The 18,626-nt window shown below is 64.5% G+C and overlaps 1 protein-coding gene across 1 annotated transcript in view; it reads right to left on the reverse strand.

Annotated features, from left to right (window-relative positions):
• Positions 1-18,626, reverse strand: part of ADGRB1 (adhesion G protein-coupled receptor B1) — a 72,223-nt gene that overhangs the window by 12,909 nt on the left and 40,688 nt on the right. Inside the window, exons 18-25 of the mRNA XM_046642494.1 lie at positions 18,433-18,549; positions 11,838-11,941; positions 8,910-9,012; positions 8,025-8,175; positions 7,460-7,529; positions 5,976-6,042; positions 3,342-3,427; positions 1,141-1,239 (exon numbers count right to left, since the gene is read on the reverse strand). Coding sequence (XP_046498450.1) covers positions 1,141-1,239; positions 3,342-3,427; positions 5,976-6,042; positions 7,460-7,529; positions 8,025-8,175; positions 8,910-9,012; positions 11,838-11,941; positions 18,433-18,549 — 797 coding nt within the window. The remainder of the gene's footprint in view (positions 1-1,140; positions 1,240-3,341; positions 3,428-5,975; positions 6,043-7,459; positions 7,530-8,024; positions 8,176-8,909; positions 9,013-11,837; positions 11,942-18,432; positions 18,550-18,626) is intronic.

An 18,626-nucleotide genomic window follows, 5' to 3' on the forward strand; every position in this document is an offset into this window, starting at 1 on the left:
GGGCGCAGAGGAGCCGCCAGGGAGAGGGCAACTTCTGTCCCCTTGGAAAATCAGGTGCCCCTGGGCTGGGGGGCACTTTGAGTGCAGACGTTGGGGGAGCAGGGCCTCCGACTGCTGTGTGACCACGCAGGTAATGTCCCTCCAGGCTTCTCGAGACCCCCGCCCCTCAGGGTGAAGTGGTGCCTCTGCCGCCAAGGCTTGGGCGGAACACAGGAGGCCCCGCTGAGACCACGGGGCGCTGCTCCATCCATCAGCAGCCGGTGTGGGGGGCAGCGCCAGGCACCAGGGAGCTGCCCGCTGACACCTCATCTCCGCCCCACCCTCCCAGCCAGAGGCTTCTGCCCATCCAACCAGTGCTGCCCTGAACCCGAGTCACCTTAGGTCAGGTGCTTCCTACGGCCAGGAGGGCCCTCTCCACGGGGCTCCTGGAACCCTGGGCCCCAGGGCCCAGCTCAGGGAGCAGACACAGGCCGGCCCCAGGGGATGTGCGGGTCTGGGGACAAGATGACCCGGCCACTCTCGAGTCAATTGTGCCAAGCTCGCTCCGGGTCTAGCCTCCGCCCCAGGCCCCAGGCCCCAGGCCCCACTGTCCCTGTCCTACAAACAGCGCCTGTGGCTGCCCGGGGTCACCCAACGAGCCAGCTGGCCCCTAGCCGGCTGCCTGTTTCCGTGGCCATGACTGACTCTCTCCCATTCACATTCACACTCTCGTGATGATCACCAACATGCACACACACACGTGAACACACTCACACGCACTCTCACAATCATCTTGCACATCACACGCCCTTACACACTCAGAGCCCTGACCCCAGCACGGCCTCACACTGACGATGGCCACCAGCTGACCACGTTCTCGCACGGACCACAGCCCCGTCCTGTCCACGGCCACATGTTGCCCGCGGCCGGAGGCCTGGCCGACATCCTGCCCTCCGGTTGGTCGGTACCTTGAGGCCCGGAGGACAGCAGAGGGCAGCCTGGCGGGGAGCAGAGCCGGGGAGGCCGGGCAGGGGCTGCCTAGGAACCCCAGGGTGGACGGCAGAGATGACAGAAATGACAGGAAAAGCTTAAAACAAACAAAATGTAGCTCAGAGGAGAGCAGGGCCCTGCGGGCGGGCGCTGGCGATGAGAGGCACTAACATGGCGTTACTGGCGGCTTCAGAGGTGGCGTCGGCCGCAGAGAGGGCTCCACACTCAGCACATTTGAGGGCACGCCCGAGGGGGGCCTGGGGCAGCTGACTGCAAGTGAAATTAAAAGGCTGAGACAGAAGCAGACACTGTTCTCACAGAAACCGATCGCGGGCGAACCAAAACCAACCAGACAGTGGGCCAGCCCAAGCCTCCCTGGGGGGCCGGGTCCTGGGGGGGAGGGGTCGTGGGGGTGCGGGACCAGGTCCTGGAGTGGGGATGGGATTCTGGGGGGAATAGGGTCCTGGGGGGATGCTGGCGGGAGTGGTGATGGGGTGCTGGGTGAGTGGAGACAGGGTCCTGGGTGGGGAGACAGGATCCTGTGGGGGGGTCAGGGTCCTAGGACGGGGAGACAAGGTCCTAGTATGGGGCGGGTGGGGATGGGGTCTGAGACAGCAAATGGGTGGGACAGGGTCCTGGGAGGGGTGCGGTGGGAGGGATGGGTCCGAGGGTGCTCGGGTGGGGCTGGGGGCGTCCTCAGGGCCTCTTTCCACCTGCTGCACCCAGAGCCTGGGGCGAGGAGAGCCTAGTGCAGGGTATGTGGGCCGACCAGGGCCTGGGTGGGAGGGGAGGGCAGGGCTGGCCCCCGTGTGCGTGCGTGCCCCGTTGAGGGTGAACTATCGGCCTACACTCACACAAAGCAGCAGAAATCCCAGAGTGAGCCCGCTGCCTCTTCCCTGGGGTCCCCAGTATCTGGTCTGACTACATGCTGCCCCAGCCAGGGAGCAGGGGACCCAGGAGCCAGTCAGCTGAGGGGTCTGTGAGCTACCCGGGCAGCGGCCTCCCACAGGCCGTGTGTACGCATGCGTGTGCGTGCAGTTGGGCACAGAGCAGTGCACGGGGTGCTTCCTCTGTGCACAGCCACATGGACGAGTCTGGGTGTGCTTCTGAGCCGCTGCACCCAGCACACACTGGAGAAGGGGCCCAACGAGGCGGTAGCCACTCGGACACGCTGGCCTCCAGTGTCCGCCTGACCTGGCTTGAACCCCGCCCCGCCAGCCACTCCCCTGCCTGAACTTCAGAATGCTCAGCTGTACGATGGGAACGACAGCCCTGCCTCCAGGGTGACCGCAGATAGCACGCAACACAGGGCCGGCGCAGGGTGAGCCCTGCACGACAGCTGCCTGGACAGTGCATGGCCGGGATGGTCTGCAGCGCCCTGAGCCCGCTGCGCAGCCCTGGGGGCCTCTTTAGTGTGTGACCCACTGTCCCAGGAGCATGGGTGGGTAACAGTATGTTCTGGGGTGAGGCCTGCCAATCCCCACTACACAGACCAGGACCTGAGGCCCAGGGAGCGGGGGCCCAGGCCCACGGACCACGAGGCCAGGCTGCCCGCGCCTGCGGGACTCCACGGTCACACGCCTCCCCCAGACAGGGCAGCAGGTTCCTAACTGGGAGCAGAACCCTGCACCAGGGACCTGAGGGGAAGGTTTCCTGAAGCTTTGTTCACTGGGAAAAGCAGGAGCAGGAGAGGGGAAAGACAAGAGAGACAGACACAGAGACTGAGCAAGACAGGCAGGGAGGGCGGCAGGGCGGGGCGGGGACCCCACAAAGACAGTGGCCAGGGCAGAGGGAGAGACACAGCAGCAGGCGGAGGTGAGGTGCGGAGGGCTCAGAGGGCTGCGGCAGGTCAGAGAGGGGGCGCGCCTGCCCCGGCCCGGAGTTGACCTCCCCCCATGACCTTGGGGCTTGGGTCCCCAGCAGGTTGTAGGTGCACCTTCCCAAGCACACTCCCTGCCACCGCTGGGCACCACCCAGCCGCCCCAGCGCCGCGTGCCCTCTGGCCAGCGGGGAGGAGCAGGCGGCTGGCCTGCGTTCTCCTCCCCAGGCTGAAGGCACCCCCAGGACGAGCAGGCTGCATCCTGGCTTGGGGTCACTCAACCCCGTGACAGGGAAGAGGGAGGCTGGGGCACCCTCCCCCATCCCTGATGGGCCTGGCAGGGGTGGGGGCTGTTTCACTGTTTCTGAGGACTTTATACGGCCCCGGCACCATCACAGGTCAGATGGAGAAACCGAGGCACAGAGCAAGGCAGGGGCTGGCTGTGAGCCTATGCAGACCTCTGTGTGTCAGTTTCCCCACCTCCTTGGGGGAGGGGGGGCCCTGGGTCTTTTCGACTCAAAGCGGGCGAGGAGCCGCATGGCCCCGGTCCTACCCTGCCCGCTCCTTCAGTTTCTTGTCCGTGATGCCGTCTTTGGACACGAGCTTGTTGAACACCAGGATCCCGATGACCATGTTCACCTGCCAGGCACAGAGGAGCTGGGTGTGGGGGCGGGGGCGCCCGCACTGGACCAGCGAGTCACCCCCAGCGCCAGCCCAGGCCAGCAGCCGGGGACGGTGAACACAAAGCGAGGGCGGGGACTCCAGGCTCCAAACCGGGGCTCAGCTCGCGCTCTGCCTGCAGCACGGGGCCAGCACAGGGTGGCCCTGCGCCCCACTCCCATTGGGAGACGAGGCTTGGGGAAGCAGCAATCGGCCTGCACTCTCGCCCCCTTCCCTCATCTCCTTCTAGAACATCATCTGTCAGGCGGGGCTCTCCGTGCCCCATGCCCCTGACAAGGCCGGGCACTGCAGCTCAGGGCTCCCACGTGACCCTCCCATGCGCTGGGCTCCGAAGGTGACACGAGCGGCTCTCCCCGCAGGCTGGACATGGTGGCTGCCTGGGGCTGGGTCCCAGGGGTGGGCTGCAGTGCACGGCCCAGAGGCCTATCTGCTGTCCCCACTGTGGTCAGCAGCAGTTTCTGAAGCCGGGATCCCAACAGGGACAGAGCCTAGAGGTGAGAGGTCAGGCTGGGGTGGGGGCGAGCCTGGCCCTGTCCACAGCGGGGCTGATCAGAGTCAAGCATGCGACTGCTGGGCAGTCACCCTGTTCAGACCACAGAAGGGAGCTCAGGCGACGTCCAGTCCAGCAGCTGCCCACATCCAGGCTCAGCCGTGCTCCCACCTCTGAGCAGCCCTGTTCCTCGCATCCTCCCACGACAAGGAACTCGCTCTGCACCAGGGCCCTCCTGGAGGCCCATCTTGGGGGCACCTTCCCTGACCTGGCTCTGCTGGGCCACCCCGCTGCGCCCTCCGCCCCAGGCAGCCCTTCAGAGACCTTAACTCAGAGCCGCCCTCCCAGCGGACATCTTCCCTGACCCCCACTGCCGGGTGCCTGCACCCAGGAAGTACTTCTTGGTGCCAAGGTAAGTCTATGCTGCTGCCTGAGCCACCGCCTATGACAAGAGAAGCTGTCCCCAGGGCGCCCTGGCCAGCCGCTTCCACGGCCCTGGAGACCCTCCTCCCACCTTCTCCGCTGGGTGGGCCAGGCCCCCAGCTCACACCCTCCCTCCCCTGCACGCCCTCCCTCGGCTCCAACTCTGCAGGGGGGCTGCCTGACTGGGGCGCCCGGCTTGACCCCCCCAGCCACGTTGCTGTGTTTCAGGGACCCTGGGACCCTGTGGATCCCTGGACCTGTGACCCTGGGCCTGTTGGTACAGGGAGACCCAGGCCCGGCAGCCCCACAGCTCTGGAGTGCACAGCTACAGAGGACGGCCGGCCTGGGCCCTGCCCTCCACCACCAGGTGAATGAAGTCCCCAGACAGCGGCGCCCAACGCTTGGGGCCTGACAGTGGAAGTGTCCTTCCGGCGTGGCCTCGTCTTCTGACGCAGCCAGGGCAGACGCAGGCAGGACATCAGTCATCACCACCCACCTGCAGCAGACTCTGTGCTCAGCCTTGACTGCATGTCCCCACGTTACAGAAGGGGTCCCACAGACGCTCAGAACCAGCCCCTGCCCTTGCCATGCATTGTGGGAGGGACGTGGGGGGATGGGGGCTCTTGCCTCTGACACCTGCCCCTCCGATCCCTGCTGGGGAGCCAGCCCTTCAAATGGCACCAGGGCCATTGACTTGCCAGCATTGAAATGCACAGCACGCAGGCCTCTCCCTGCCCAGTGCCTTCGAGGAATAAAGGAGCTGGGATTCTGGGCTGGGGCTGTGGAGAGGATGTGGGGCTGGCCCAAGGACACTGCCCCCCCGCCTCTGCCCCTACCCAGGCTCCCCCAACGCGTCCCTTGTGGACTCGGCCTCCCCCTGGGTGCCCTGGCTGCAATGTTCTCTGCCACGTCCAGCCTGTGCCCAAGCCTGGCACCACGCCCCCAACAAGGCAGCATCGGCCTGTGCGGACACCCGATGCCCTCTCCTGGGGACAGGAGGGAGGGGAGGGCGAGATGGGCCCAGAGCCAGGCCAATGGAGCCCGGCGAGCTTGGTCAAGCCCCGAGCTGCCCCTGCTCATCAGCAACCAGGGCAGAACAGCCCCAGAGCCACACAGCGCTGTCCCGCATCCCTCACCAAACAAAGGCAGAAACAGCGGGAAGGAAAACGCGGAGGGCCCATGGAGGAGAGCTGCTGCCTTCTCCAGGGGCGGGGCTGGTGGCCTGTCAAGGGAGAAGCCCAGCCCAGCCAGCCTCCGGATCAGTGCCCAGGCCCGGCCCACACCCCTGTGGCCCCAGCCATCCATCTGCCCAACAGCCCCCACCACCCCGTCACTCACTCATCAAACCCACACGCACCTCCTGGCAGGTACACAGCCGGTGCCCAATAATCAGGCAAGTTGTGTTGACAGCAATAAAAGGCTGCCACCGCAGCCCAGCCTCTGCACCCCAGTGGGAAGTCGGAGGAACAGAGGATGGCGCCCACCCTCTAGTGACCAGGACAACCAACCCTGATTGGGGCAGCAGGCACAGCCCAAGGCCCAGCCCAGGGAGAGCAAGGGGCCCAGCCCGGGATGGCGGGGCGGGGTCAGTACCAGCACGACAGCGGCGGCCGGTCCCACGAAGGCATACAGCAGTCCCCCCTCCAGGGAGAGCCAGCAGCTGGGGAGGGAGACAGGCCGGTTAGCACCGCCTCCCCCGTCACAGAGCGCACCTCGCCGGCCTCCCAGGAGAAGTGGCAGAGGCCGGCCAGCGCTGACAGGTGCCTCTGCGCACAACACCTCACGCTCACTCCTGAGCTTCAGCATCCTGGTGAGCCGGGCGGCATCGTCCCCCCAGTTCACAGACGGAAGGGCAGGGGCACACCTGTTCAGAGCCGCTCAGCAGGGGGCCGGATGAAAGGGCCCTGGCCGCTCTGCCCCCCGGCTCTCCTCTCCTAAACTCTCACCAATCTCCTGGGCAGACCCTCCCTCCCAACATGACACCAGAACGTGAGGCTGGGTCCCAGGCCTGGCCCTCGTCCGCCCACCCGCGCAGGCCCCATGGCCTCGGCACCTGGTCCTCTGCTCACACGTCGGTCTGGTCCCTCCCCACGCTCAGTCACCAGCCCCACACTTCCCCAAATCTCCGAGATGCCACCCATGCGGGCCCACAGGAACCCTGAGCCCAGTGAGGACACGGCAATCTCCACATGATGCCTTCTCTGCCCCGAGCACCCTACGCCAGGCTGTTCGTCCAACAAACTCCTCTCGGCCCTTCAGAACCCCACTTCAACGTCCCATCTTCTCCTGATCCTCTGACCCTGTAGGCTGGGTGCTCCTTCCTCTCAGGTCTGCGGGCGGTGTCCATATTTCCCTCCCAGCACTCACCCTACTGGGCTTCCAGTAACCGGGTCCTCGTTCACGTCTGCTGCCCCCCACCGCCCAGGGGGAGCGGTGCTCCAGGGCCTGGCCACATCCTGTCCCCTGGGGCTCCAGAGTGAGCCAAGCCTGCGCAGCCTCACCAGCCCTTCCTCCTGCCTCTTGCTGTCCTGTTCTTGCCCATCCCCGCAGCCACAGCCCCTCCAGGCCTCAGTTCCTCTCCCCCGACCCTGGGAGCCACACTGCCTCTAACCCCAACTTCCTGGCTTGGCATTCAAGGCCCCCAGGACCTGGCCCAGCTGACCTTCAGGGCCTCAGTGACTTTATTTGTAAAACAGCCACCCCCACCTGCCTGCCTTCCCGAGGGGCCACACAATTCCCCTTGTGCAAGGGTAAATGCCCTATCGTGCAGATGGGGAAACTGAGGCTCTGAGAGACTAAGGACCTGTCCAGTGCCACGTGAGGAGAAGGAGGGAGGCTCCAATGGCCCCAAGCCCCACGTCTCTCGATCCCACTGCCCACTGCCAGGAGGAGCTGGCGATGGGACGGAGGAGGCTGCCTGAGGAGCCCGGCCTCCAGCTCCCAGGCCCCGCCCTCTCCCAGCCTGGGCTTTCTCATCGGAGAGATGGGTGCCCGGCCAGCCCTCACCTTCTAGGGTGGTGGGAGGGTCTGGGGGGGCCGTGTGGCCTCCACCACGTCCCCACCCCGCCCCGACTCACTAGTTCACGGTGCTGTACCCTTTGGCCTTGGTAAATCCCACGGAAATGGCCACGACCAGTGCAGGGAGCCCTGGGGAAGGACGAGAAAGAAAGGGAGTTGGGCCCCACCACCGTGCCCAGCTCCCTGTCCGCCCTCTGCCTCCCTCCAGCCCTGCCAGCAGAGGGCGGGGCCAGAAACGCGCCTCTGAGGTCCCCAAACAGGGGGTGACCCCAAGTGTGTGAGAGAGGGAACAGGAGGGAATCATGGGTGAGGACCGAGAGAACTGGGGACAGGGCAGCCAGATCTGCAAATAAAATGCAGGACACCCAGTCATGTTGAACCTCAGATGAAAAAGGAAACGTTTCTTAGCATAAGTTAAATCCCAAACGTTCAACGGGGCGTAGACTTACACTAAAACACTATGCTTTATTTGGAATTCAGATGGAACCTAGCGTCCACGTTGCATCTGGCAGCCCTACGGATGATGATGGCCCGGGAGAGTGCCCGCCCAGGGAGCGCCAAGAGACCCCAGAGGGATGGGAGAGGGGAGGGGCTGCGGGGGCCAGGCCCACGGCCAGAGCTCACCCCAGCCCAGGCAGAGGAAGCGCTTGCGGATGAGGCGGTTCCGGAGGCGGCCCGTCACGGCCATGTAGGACTGCCAGGCCTCGGTGAGCACCCAGCAGAAGGAGGACAGGAAGAAGAAGTGCAGGAAGGCGGCCACCAGCGTGCACACCACCTGGGCGGGCGGGCAGGCGAGGCTGGCAGGTGCTTGCCCGCCTGGCCCTGCGCCCACCCCGCGTGAAGGCCCAGCGCAGCCAAGAGAGGCCCAAGCCTGGCGCCCGCTGCTGGGACCACATCCAGTGCCCAGGCAGGCCACCGAGGGGCTGCCCGCCACTGCCCTGAGATGGGCTGTGCAAGGTCTAAGCATCCTGGTGCGTGCTCGCGTGACCCTGCCCACAAATCGCTAGGGACAGACACCCCTCCCTCCCTGTCTTCCTCAGCCCCCCATTCACAGTCACACCAGATGCCCGCAAGCAGCCCACTCAGAAGTCCTGGGTCGAGCCCACCTGTTCAGTAGGTGGTGAACTCGAGGCCCAGAGAGAGTAAGTCACCCGAAGGCCACCCGGCAAGGCACAGACAAGGTCAGACAGAACCTGGCCCGTTGGTGGGCCGGGGACAGGGGGCTAGAGCTGGCTCATCATGAAGCACCAGTCTAGCTGGAGACTCTGGACACCAAGCCCCCAGGCCCATGCTTGCTAGGTGACAGCCCCCTCGGGCCTGAGCCGCCTGGCTGCCATGGCCCGAGGTGGAGAGCACAGGATTGCACAGGGCTCTGCAGCCCTCTTCCCTGAGCATCCCAAAGATCCCAGGTCTAGGCCCCTGCTGGGGGTCATCACCATGACCACCCTCACCCCACCACACCACACCCAGGGATGACGGGAGGTGCGTGATAGGGCCAAGGCCACCTACCTTGTTGCGGGTCTGGGTCTGCCCGATGAGGATGAGGGCGTTGGAGGAGATGATGGACAAGCAGAAATTGATGAGGATGACGGAGCGCTCTGAGCGGATGTACCTGTGGGAGAGGGAGGGAGGTGCACGGTCAGCACCCAACAGGGCCTCGCTTCACAAGACTGGGGTCCTGTGGCCACACCAAAACGAGGGTGCCACCTCCTCCCCGCAGACACTGCTGCCGCCACTGTCATCGGTGCCGCTGCCACCACCAGCACCAGAACCAACACAGCACCAGCACCAGCACCACCACCATCAGCACCATCACCATCACCAGCACCACCGCCACCACTGCCATCAACATCACCATTGCCACCAGCACCAGCATCAGTAGCAGCACAAGCACCAGCACCACCACCAGCACCATCACCACGACCATCGTCACCATCATCACCACCATCACCATCACCACTACCATGACCATCGTCACCATCATCACCACCAGCACCACTACCACGACCATCGTCACCATCATCACCACCATCACCATCACCACGACCATGACCATTGTCACCATCATCACCACCACCAGCGCCAGGATCGGCACCACCACCAGCACCATCACCAGCACCACCAGCACCACCAGCACCGTCACCACCACCACCACGGCCACCACTGCCACCACCATCACCATTGCCACCAGCACCAGCACCACCACCACCATCAGCAACAGCAGCACCATCAGCACCAGCACCAGCACCACACTACCGCCACCACCACCAGCATCAGTACCACCACCATCAACATCAGCACCAGCACCATCACCACCACCACCACGGCCACCACTGCCACCAGCATCACCATCGCCACCAGCACCACCAGCACCACCGCCACCACCATGAGCATCAGCACTGCCACCACTAGGATCAGCACCGCCACTACCAGCATCAGCACCATCACCATCAGCACCACCATCACGACGATCACCACTTACACTCCACCACATATGAAATTTCAGCACAGAGTCAGGTGCTAGGGAGAGCCCTAGGGAGCCACTGAGCACTGCCGCACATTCCTGCTGGGGAAGGCTCTTCTTGAGGAATGCAAGATCCTCCCCCTGCCACTCCACCCCTCAGACACAGCTCATTCCCAGGGTCTCACTGTCTGCCTGTTCCTGGCTTTCACCCCAGCCACACCCCAGTCACTGCAAACTTGCCCGCCCTGTCTGATCCCTAATTTGAAGTGAGAAGTGGTTCCGAGTGGGGGCTGCAGAGCCCATGCCTGCAGTGGCTCAGCCACGTTCTGGCTGTATAACCCTGGGCAAGCGACTCAACCTCTCTGTGCCTCGGTCTCTCCATCTGTGGGATGGGATCGGGGTAACAGCACCTGCTGCTCAGGGCTGTGGCTAAGATGAAAGAACTAGGATGCAAGAAGCATCAGCCATCATTGCTTCTGTTCCCCCATTTCCCAGCGAAGTGTCCCCAGCAGCCCTGGGGGCTGAGATCCAGGCAGGTGGCGAGGAAAGGGTGCAGGGCCACGATGTGTAGCCTGATGTGGTGTGTGACCTTGGATGGGTCACATCCCCTCTCTGGGTCTCCACTTCCTGATGAGGAGCAGTGATGGCCAGCAGAGCTCGAGAAGAGGGCACTTTGGAAATGGGGTGAAAACCTCAGAACTGCATTCAGCAGAGCTGGAGGGGCCTCCCCGAAACCAGATGTCTTGGGAAACGAACGTCTCAGGGCAGGGGCTGGGCCAGGGGGCCAAGCAGGCCCACAGGGGCTTCAGGACACATGGTCTGATGAGCGCCGGTGGGATGGGCACTGAATGCTGGCATTTCTGGGTCAGCTGGCTCTCTGGGCGCCTCCACCCTGGGGCAGGACAGAGGAGGGGTGGCTGCTGCTCATAGCCACCCAGTCGCCAGGAAGTACAGGTCACCCCTCCCCACCAGCCACATCGACCTCTCGTTGCTGGCCTCGGGGTGCGGCATCAGTTCCAATTACCAGCTGACACCGTGCTGCCCAGGGAGCTGGACACAATGGGAGTCCCAGCTGGGCCCAGTGGGCGGCTGCCTGGTGGGTGACCTTGAGTTCACTCTCCTCATCCCAAACGTCTGCTCAATGGGCTCAAAGTGGGGCACTGGAGGCAAGGAGATGGGATTCACCCCGCCACACACGTGTGCACTCACACATTCTCACACACATTTGTGGCTGCCTGGGCCTGACTGAGGCCCACACCTCTGCATGCACGTCCCTCACCCCTTGGCTGGTGACCAGCTCAGATGAGATTCTCAGGGCATCAGACGCCCTGACACTGCCCTGCACCCACCCCACAGGCCGAACTGGACAGAGAGCACCCAGGGGGCAAAGGCGTCCCGCGATGAGGCCCTGGGGCCTGGGGGAGGTGGTACAGGGCAGGGCGTGAGCAGAGTTTTCCGCCCTGACACCTGACCTTGGGGTCCAAGAAGGCCATAGCCTTGCCCATCCTGGTGACAGGACAGACAGAGCAATCAGGGGGCCATGGGGACCCGGGTGGTCCAGGGGCAGGTGCCAAGCTTGGAGCAGGCTCAGGGCTGGCACCTGCCAGGGAGTGCATTCAGGGGGCAGGAGGGAGTGGGGCCCCAGGGAGGTAGGAGCAGAAAGCGCTGGCCCCGTCCATCCCTGGCCTGCACGCGCCGGGCAGGGTCTGCGGAGCAGCCCTCAGTCAGGAACCTAGAACCAGCAGCGTGGGGATGTGGGTGAGTGAGGGGGATGGGGGTGAAGGCGTGGCAGAGGTGGAGGGAGGGGTCCTGTCTGTCGTGATGGCAGAGGGCAGGGGAGGGTATGGCGGTGGTGACAAGAGACCAGAGAAGGAAGGGGGTTCCAGGCCACCCCACCCCCATGGCCGCCCTGGATGAGACAGGATGAGACTGGCCCAGCCACCCCTTCCTGGGAGCCAGGGCGCAGGCAGCACCTCCACACGGAGACGTAGATGATGATCAGCATGAGCAGGGTCAGGGACGACACGCCGCAGCCCACGATGAGCGTCACCGACGGCACGATCACCTTCTCCATGTTCTGGCGGATGTCAGGGGAGAACAGAGTGAGGGGGGCAGGGGCCGCACGTGCAGACTGAGGCCCCAGGAGGCCCCAAGGTCACTCTGTGTGTCCCTGAAGGCTGGGGGGACGGCCGGGTGGAGCTCCCCAACCCCCAAACCCCTCCTCTCACAAGCCCCTGACTGCCCAGCGGCCTGCAGCCAACCTCCCAGCCTCCTGCAGCAGCAAGTCCTGGCGCCTCTGCTCGGGGCTGTCCCCTGTGAGGGGGTCTCGGGTCTGGCTGAGGGTGTGGTCTTTGTCCCCCCCATGGTGTAATTATAGTCACGGACCAAGACTGGCGATAAACCCTTTGCAGCCATCACCTCTTGCCCCCCCCCCACCAATTCCCAAAAAGGACCACCCCCCGCGTCACAGATGGGGTCACGGAGGTGCCAGGCCCGGCGCCCCCACCATGGACAGCTCTCCTAGGCTCTGTGGTTCTGGACACCAGCCAAGCGGAAGCCCCAGCTCTTGGACAGGCCCCCGCAGCTCCAGCTGCATCTAACTTGGCATCTGACCCGTGCCTGGACCCCTCCCCCCACCTGGCTTCCCGCCCAACCCTGCTCCCCCACGGTCTGTCCTCTTCCCTCACCTCCCCTCCTGCTCTCCCAGGTCCCTTCACTTTACCCACGTGTCTCAGCTCGGTCCTCGGCCCTCCCCGCTGCGCCCCAGGCCCAGCCCCTTGAGCTCTTCTCCAAGCAGCAGCCAGAGATTCTATAAAATGCCACTAGAGACCCCCTCCCTGGCTGGCTCAGAGTCCTCCTTGCCCCGCTCTGCTGAGCCGTATCCAAGTGCCCCAAGGCCATCAGGCCGGGCCCTGCCCAACTTCCAGCTCCTGAGACTGCCCCTTGCCACTGGGCTGCCTTCTTGTTCCTGCCTCAGGGCCTTTGCACCAGCCGTTCCCTCTGCCTGGGATATGCTTCCCACCCATCACACAGCCTTCCGGTCTCAAGTCGTAGCCTCTCTGAGGGGCCCCGGGCTGGCTGATGGGCGGCTGGTCCTTGCTTATGCATCCATGTGCTCGCCCCCATGTGACTACACGACCCACAGTCCTTGACGCAGGCCACACCGTACGTGGTGCCCAGGGCACGCTGGCACACGACAGGTAGACAGTGTGCACTCGCTGAGGGATGAACGGGGCCCCTCTGTGTCCAGAACTCAGAGACCACTCGAGGGACTGAACAGAACCTGCTCCACGGCCCCTCCCCTGCCCACTGCCTGCCATTCCAGGAAGGAAGCGGAGAGCCGGGAGGTGACAGAGAAAGCACAGCGGGGACCGGGCACGAGGGCCTCTTATGGGGTTCTCCCACCCAAAGATGACCCCTTCCTGCTCCTGCCCCACGTCTGACTGGGCCAACACCCTTCAGAGCAGCTCTCAGACCCCTGCTGACCCCTGCACACTGCAGAGTGAGACCCTCCCACTGCCTTCCTGCCGCGGGGGCCTCCTGCCCTGCTTGGGGCCTGAGGTCCTGGGCTCCTGAACACGGCCCCTAGGGGGCCCCCAGGGCCTGCCCCACCTGCCCCGACACGTGGGTGCCCGAGCCCGGCTATGCTCCCCACGCGCATGCCATGCCTGCGGCCTGGACTGCCCTTCCCCATGCCCGAAGCACCAGCTTCTGCCTGCCAGGTCCCTCTAGCTGTCCCACTTTGTCCCAGCCGGGTCCCACTGCTGGGGATGCCTGCCTGTCCAGGCAGCCCAATGTCCTCACGTTCCTGGGCCCCCTCGGGCCGTGCCCGGCACAGACGCGCGGTCAATGTGACTGGCTGGGTGAATGGAGACGGGAAGGCAGGCGCCAGGAAAATTGCGAAAGTCATCCAAGGTCACCCAGACCCCAGCGGTCCCCGGGGGCATGGCCCAGGGCACAGCTCCAACACGAGCTTCCATGTTTGCACACGGGGAGCTGGAGGGCCCCAGGGAAGGGGGAGCAGGGCTGTGGCCGGCGCCCCTGACCTCGCCAGGTACTGGAGCCCCGGTCAGGCACGCAAGTCACGGGTGGCCGAGTAAGTGGCTCACGCCTGTGCCGTGGCTGGCTCCGGACCCGACCTCTGTGGCCATCTGCCTCCATCTGCCCTCATTAGGCCTGGCAGCCGCATGTCTGCCAGCTCGCCCACCTGCCCGCCCTCTCCCTCCTCCCCTCTGCCTGGCTCATCCGTCACTCCTGACAGCCCCAGCCTGGAAGGTTCTGGATCAGTGGGAGCGAACAGCTGAAAGAACGGGTGGACAGGGGTGTCAGGGAACTTCAGGTCTGTTGGGAAGGCTAGACTGGAGACCTCAAGTGTGAGAGACTGGTCCCAACTTAAGAGAGAGCAGGCAGAGGCAGGCCAGCCTCCTGCTGGAAACTGGCTCATTAACCAAGCTCAGTGCCACCCAGGGCCTTTGCACATGCTGGTCCCGCTGCCTGGTGCTCTTCCCCTGACCTTCACATGGCTGGCACTTCTCTCAGCTGAGATGTCACCACCTCACAGACCCTCACTGAACATTCGATCTGAACCGGCCCCTCAACTCTCGGCCCCATGACCTTGTCCTGAGCCTTTCCAGGGTACTGGTCCCCACTCCTACCCAGGGCTGCTCCTGTTGGTTGTTTACAAGGTTATTGTCAGTTTCTACCTCATGAACTCCCTATCTTCAATATTCTCCGAAACTATACCACCATCTCTGTCCTGTCTCTGCTCCAACACTTCCCATAGCTCATGACTACCCACATAAATAGGCCCCTACCACAACCTAGGCTGAGTCCTGATCCAGGTCATATTCTGATTCCAGACTCTGGTCACATGCTGAGCCCTGATCTTGGTCACACTCTGAGCCCTGACCCTGGTCACACCCTGAGCCCTCATCCAGGTCAGATGCTGAGCCCTGATCCTGGTCACACTCTGAGCCCTGATCCAGGTCACACACTGATCCCTGACCCTGGTCACACTGGGAGCCCTGACCCTGGTCACACGCTGAGCCCTGATCCTGGTCACACACTGAGCCCTGACCCTGGTCACACGCTGAGCCCTGATCCAGGTCAGATGCTGAGCCCTGCTCCAGGTCACACTGTGACTCCTGACTCTGGTCACACGCTGAGCCCTAATTCTGGTCACACACTGAGCCCTGACCCTGGTCACACACTGAACCCTGACCCTGGTCACACTCTGAGTCCCGACCCTGGTCACACGCTGAGCCCTGATGCTGACCAGACTAGTGACCCTGTTTCAGGCACATGATAGAAACAACACCAGCAACAACTGTGCACACAGACTGTTTACTACACACCAGGCTGTTTGGGGGCTGTAAACACCTCACCTCGTTCAGTCCCCCCACTGCTGAGGCAGGTGGCATCGCCCCCCTCACAGATGTGACTCAGAGCAGTTACTCAACACTCTGGCTCCACACCAGGCTCCAGGCGGTGGGGGGGTGAATGCCTGAGTCTTGTCTCCCTTCACTCCACACCCCCACCAGGATCTCATCCCTCCCCAGCTCCTGGGGTGTGACCACAGCACCCCCTCCCTGCCATCATCTCTCGGGCCCTCATTCTGCACTCCAGTCCCTTGAGGCCACCCATACGCCAGGCTGCCCGCAACCCCTGTCGCTCAGACCTGAATCCCCACGCCCAGCCCAGCTCACCCCAACCAGCACCCCAGCTGCTGGCCGGGGTTTTGTGCCCTCACTCCTGCTGGGATCCCGCCAGGACCCCAATCCCGCCACCATCCTCTCTCACCTCCCCAGCCCGACCTCTCGCCACCACCCTCAGGATGAAGCTCTAATTCTCCCCAGCCCCCACCCTGCACAGCGCCTGCACCCCTGCCCTGTCCTGCCCTCACCCTGTCTCCCCCATCACTTGCTGCATTCCTCTCTCCCCCTCCCTGGGATGACCGTCACACCTTCCCACCGAGCTTGGATGGTGAACTCCTGCTCACCCTTCAGGGTCCCACTGCAAACCTCCTCATTGGTCCAGGATGTCTGTTTCCCCCATTAGACGCTGTGCCCTTCGAGGGCAGGACCGGAGTCCGGTGTGGGCCTCAGCCCCAGGCACTCAGTGACAGGCTGCATGACAGCGACCTCGCCTTCATTCTCAGTCCCTCCCCGCTCCGCCTCTCTGGGGTCACCCCTCCCTGGGGCCAGAGCCGGTCGGCAAAGGAGAGGAAGGGGGTGACGGCTCTGACGGCAGGCAAGCACGAGGCGGCAGGCCAGGCGGCCTGCTCTCTCTGGCGCTCTCCCTCTGAGCTCACGCCCATGCCCGCAGAGATCACAGAATCAAGCAGGGCTGACTTCTATGCCATCTTACAGATGAGGAAACTGAGGTACGCTGAGGTCCAGAGCGACCAGGCAGCCTGCCCTTGGTCCAAGGCCAGCGGTGACTCTGGCTGCTGTGAGCTCCTGTACCCTCAGCCTCACCTGCCTCTTCTGGGCTCCGGGGACGGGGTGCCCGACTGCTGGCCTCCATCCTGCCTGTGCACAGCTGACCTGGTTGGCCTGGCTGACCTGGAAGCCCCTGACCGCAGCTGCCGAGCCCTGCCAAGTTAGGCCGGAGACCCCCGCAGACCAGGAGCTCTCCTGTGTCTGCCCAGGTGGTGCCGCAGCTGCTGTCTGCTTGCCCGAGGCACCAGCACAGGTCAGCTCTTCCTAGAAAGGCGCCCTCGGCATCGAGCGTCCCACTCCTGGAGCATCCTCAGCATCAGCCACCCACCGTCACCTCCCTCATGGAAGATGTTCTCCCTGCCAAGCCTGCCAGGAGCTCAGCCCCCGACCGGGACGCCACCTTCCTGTGGAGGGCTCCTGTGGAGCGGCCCTGGTCCAGGAGGGCCCCGTCGACTGGCTTACCCCCATAGCCACCCAGAGGAGCGCAGGAGCACTTCCAGTTCATAGGGGAGGAAGCAGAGACTCAGAGAGACTAAAGGCCAGTCTAGGGTCCCCATGCCTAAGGGACAAGCCTATTTCAGCATTCAACCAACACTGACGTTCTACCGGGCCAGACCCTAGGCTGGGAGAAGGGGTTATGGGCCACGTGTCCCACTCCAGAACCCTCTCCTGCCCTGGGCCCTCCTCACACACCAAAGGATGAGCAACCACCCGGGGACCCAAGGCTGGGCCCTGCCCTGTCTGCTCCAGCCTTGCAGAGAACCCAGAAAGCCCCTGGTCCCCTTAGTACTGCAGACGGAGCCTGCTGCTTTAGCACTGATGACTGTCTACGCAGAAAGCCACCTCTTCCAGGGAGCCCCCAGGATGGCCCTTGGCTGCTGCCTCCAGGGCCCTGCTCCCAGAACCAGCAGCACCAATAGTCCTATCACAGGGACGACCTGATGGGGGAGAGCACGCCTGGATCAGGGCCAAGAGCACAGACCCCTGTTCAGCCGAATGCCCGAAGACCTCCAGCAAGGCCCCCTCCCATCTCCAGGCCTTGGCTTCCCTGCCTGTCAATAGAAGGGTTTAGTGGCAATGACCTCTAAGGTCTCACCCAGCTCTGACCCTGTGGGGGACCCTGGCTGACAACATCGCCCCACCTACCCACGTCCCAGAGGACAAAGGGGGTGGGTGGAACATTCTCTGAGAACCTGGAGCTATCTTCCACATGGAACCTGGGGTTCCACTGGGGGAGAGCTGTGCCGCCCCACGGATGAGGGCCAACCACTGCAAACACTCCGGAAAGCCATGCCCCTCGGTCTGTCGTCCATATCCTGATGCCCCATGGGCCTGGGCCAAGGGACTTAGGGAGCAAAGACCCTTGCCCCTTCCCTCCTCAGCCTATGGCTCTGGCCTTCCCAGGACCCTGAGCGCAGCTTGACCCTGGGTGAGACAGCCCACCGGCCCCATTGGGCTGGGCTTAGCACCCAGGGCCCCAGCCATGAAGCTAGCCCCAGATGCCGTCACCATAGAAACCAGCAGCCCCCACAAGAATCTGGAACAAAAAGGAGGCCCCTGAGATGAGGGGACTTTCTGGGGAGGCCAGGCCCAGCACCCTCCGCCACCCCCGACCCCTACCTGGGGGCACCACACCTCCAAAGACCAGGGTCCACCTGGGGTGGGTGGGGAAGAGCTCCGACGAAGGTGGCAGCTCCTCCCTCTCCCTGGCAGTCTGCGACCCTGCCACCGCTGAGGGAAGACCCGGCCGAGCGAAGGGGTATGTGGGCCTCTGCCAGGCCAAGCCCTCCCCCGGCCCGGGGAGCCTCGGGGCCCAGCGTGCCTGCTCCCCCGAGGACCCCAAGGAGTGTTGGGGAGACCCACCCATCAGTCACTCCTGGGGCCCCAGCCGGCTCCTCCCAGGCCGTCCCCAACTCCACGCTGCCACCCGCTCCACAGGCCCGGGCCCTGCCGGCCAGGCCAGGGGCTGCTGCCCGGCGCACGACCCCTCGGGCAGGGCAGAGTCCCGCCCCTCCCCGCCGGTCGCCAGTCCCGGCCCCTCCCCGCGCGCTGGCCCGGAGGCGACCTCCGGCGCCGGAAGCCCCCCGCGCGCCCCCGCCGCCCCCCGCGCGCCCGGCCGGGGTCTCACCGCGTCGGCGCTGAGCTGGGCTAAGATGGCGAAGGTGGAGAGCCGGTCACAGAGGCAGCGCGTCCGGAGGGCGTCGAGGGGCACCGTGCGGCAGCCGCGCCACGACCAGGGCCCGAGCTGCGGGGGGGGGGGGGAGGGGGGGGTTGGGGGGCGGGGCACCCGAGGGCCTCTCCGGCCCAGCGCGCGGGGAGGGG

This window comes from Equus quagga, chromosome 16, assembly GCF_021613505.1.
Source record: "Equus quagga isolate Etosha38 chromosome 16, UCLA_HA_Equagga_1.0, whole genome shotgun sequence".
NCBI classification, from domain to species: domain Eukaryota; kingdom Metazoa; phylum Chordata; class Mammalia; order Perissodactyla; family Equidae; genus Equus; species Equus quagga.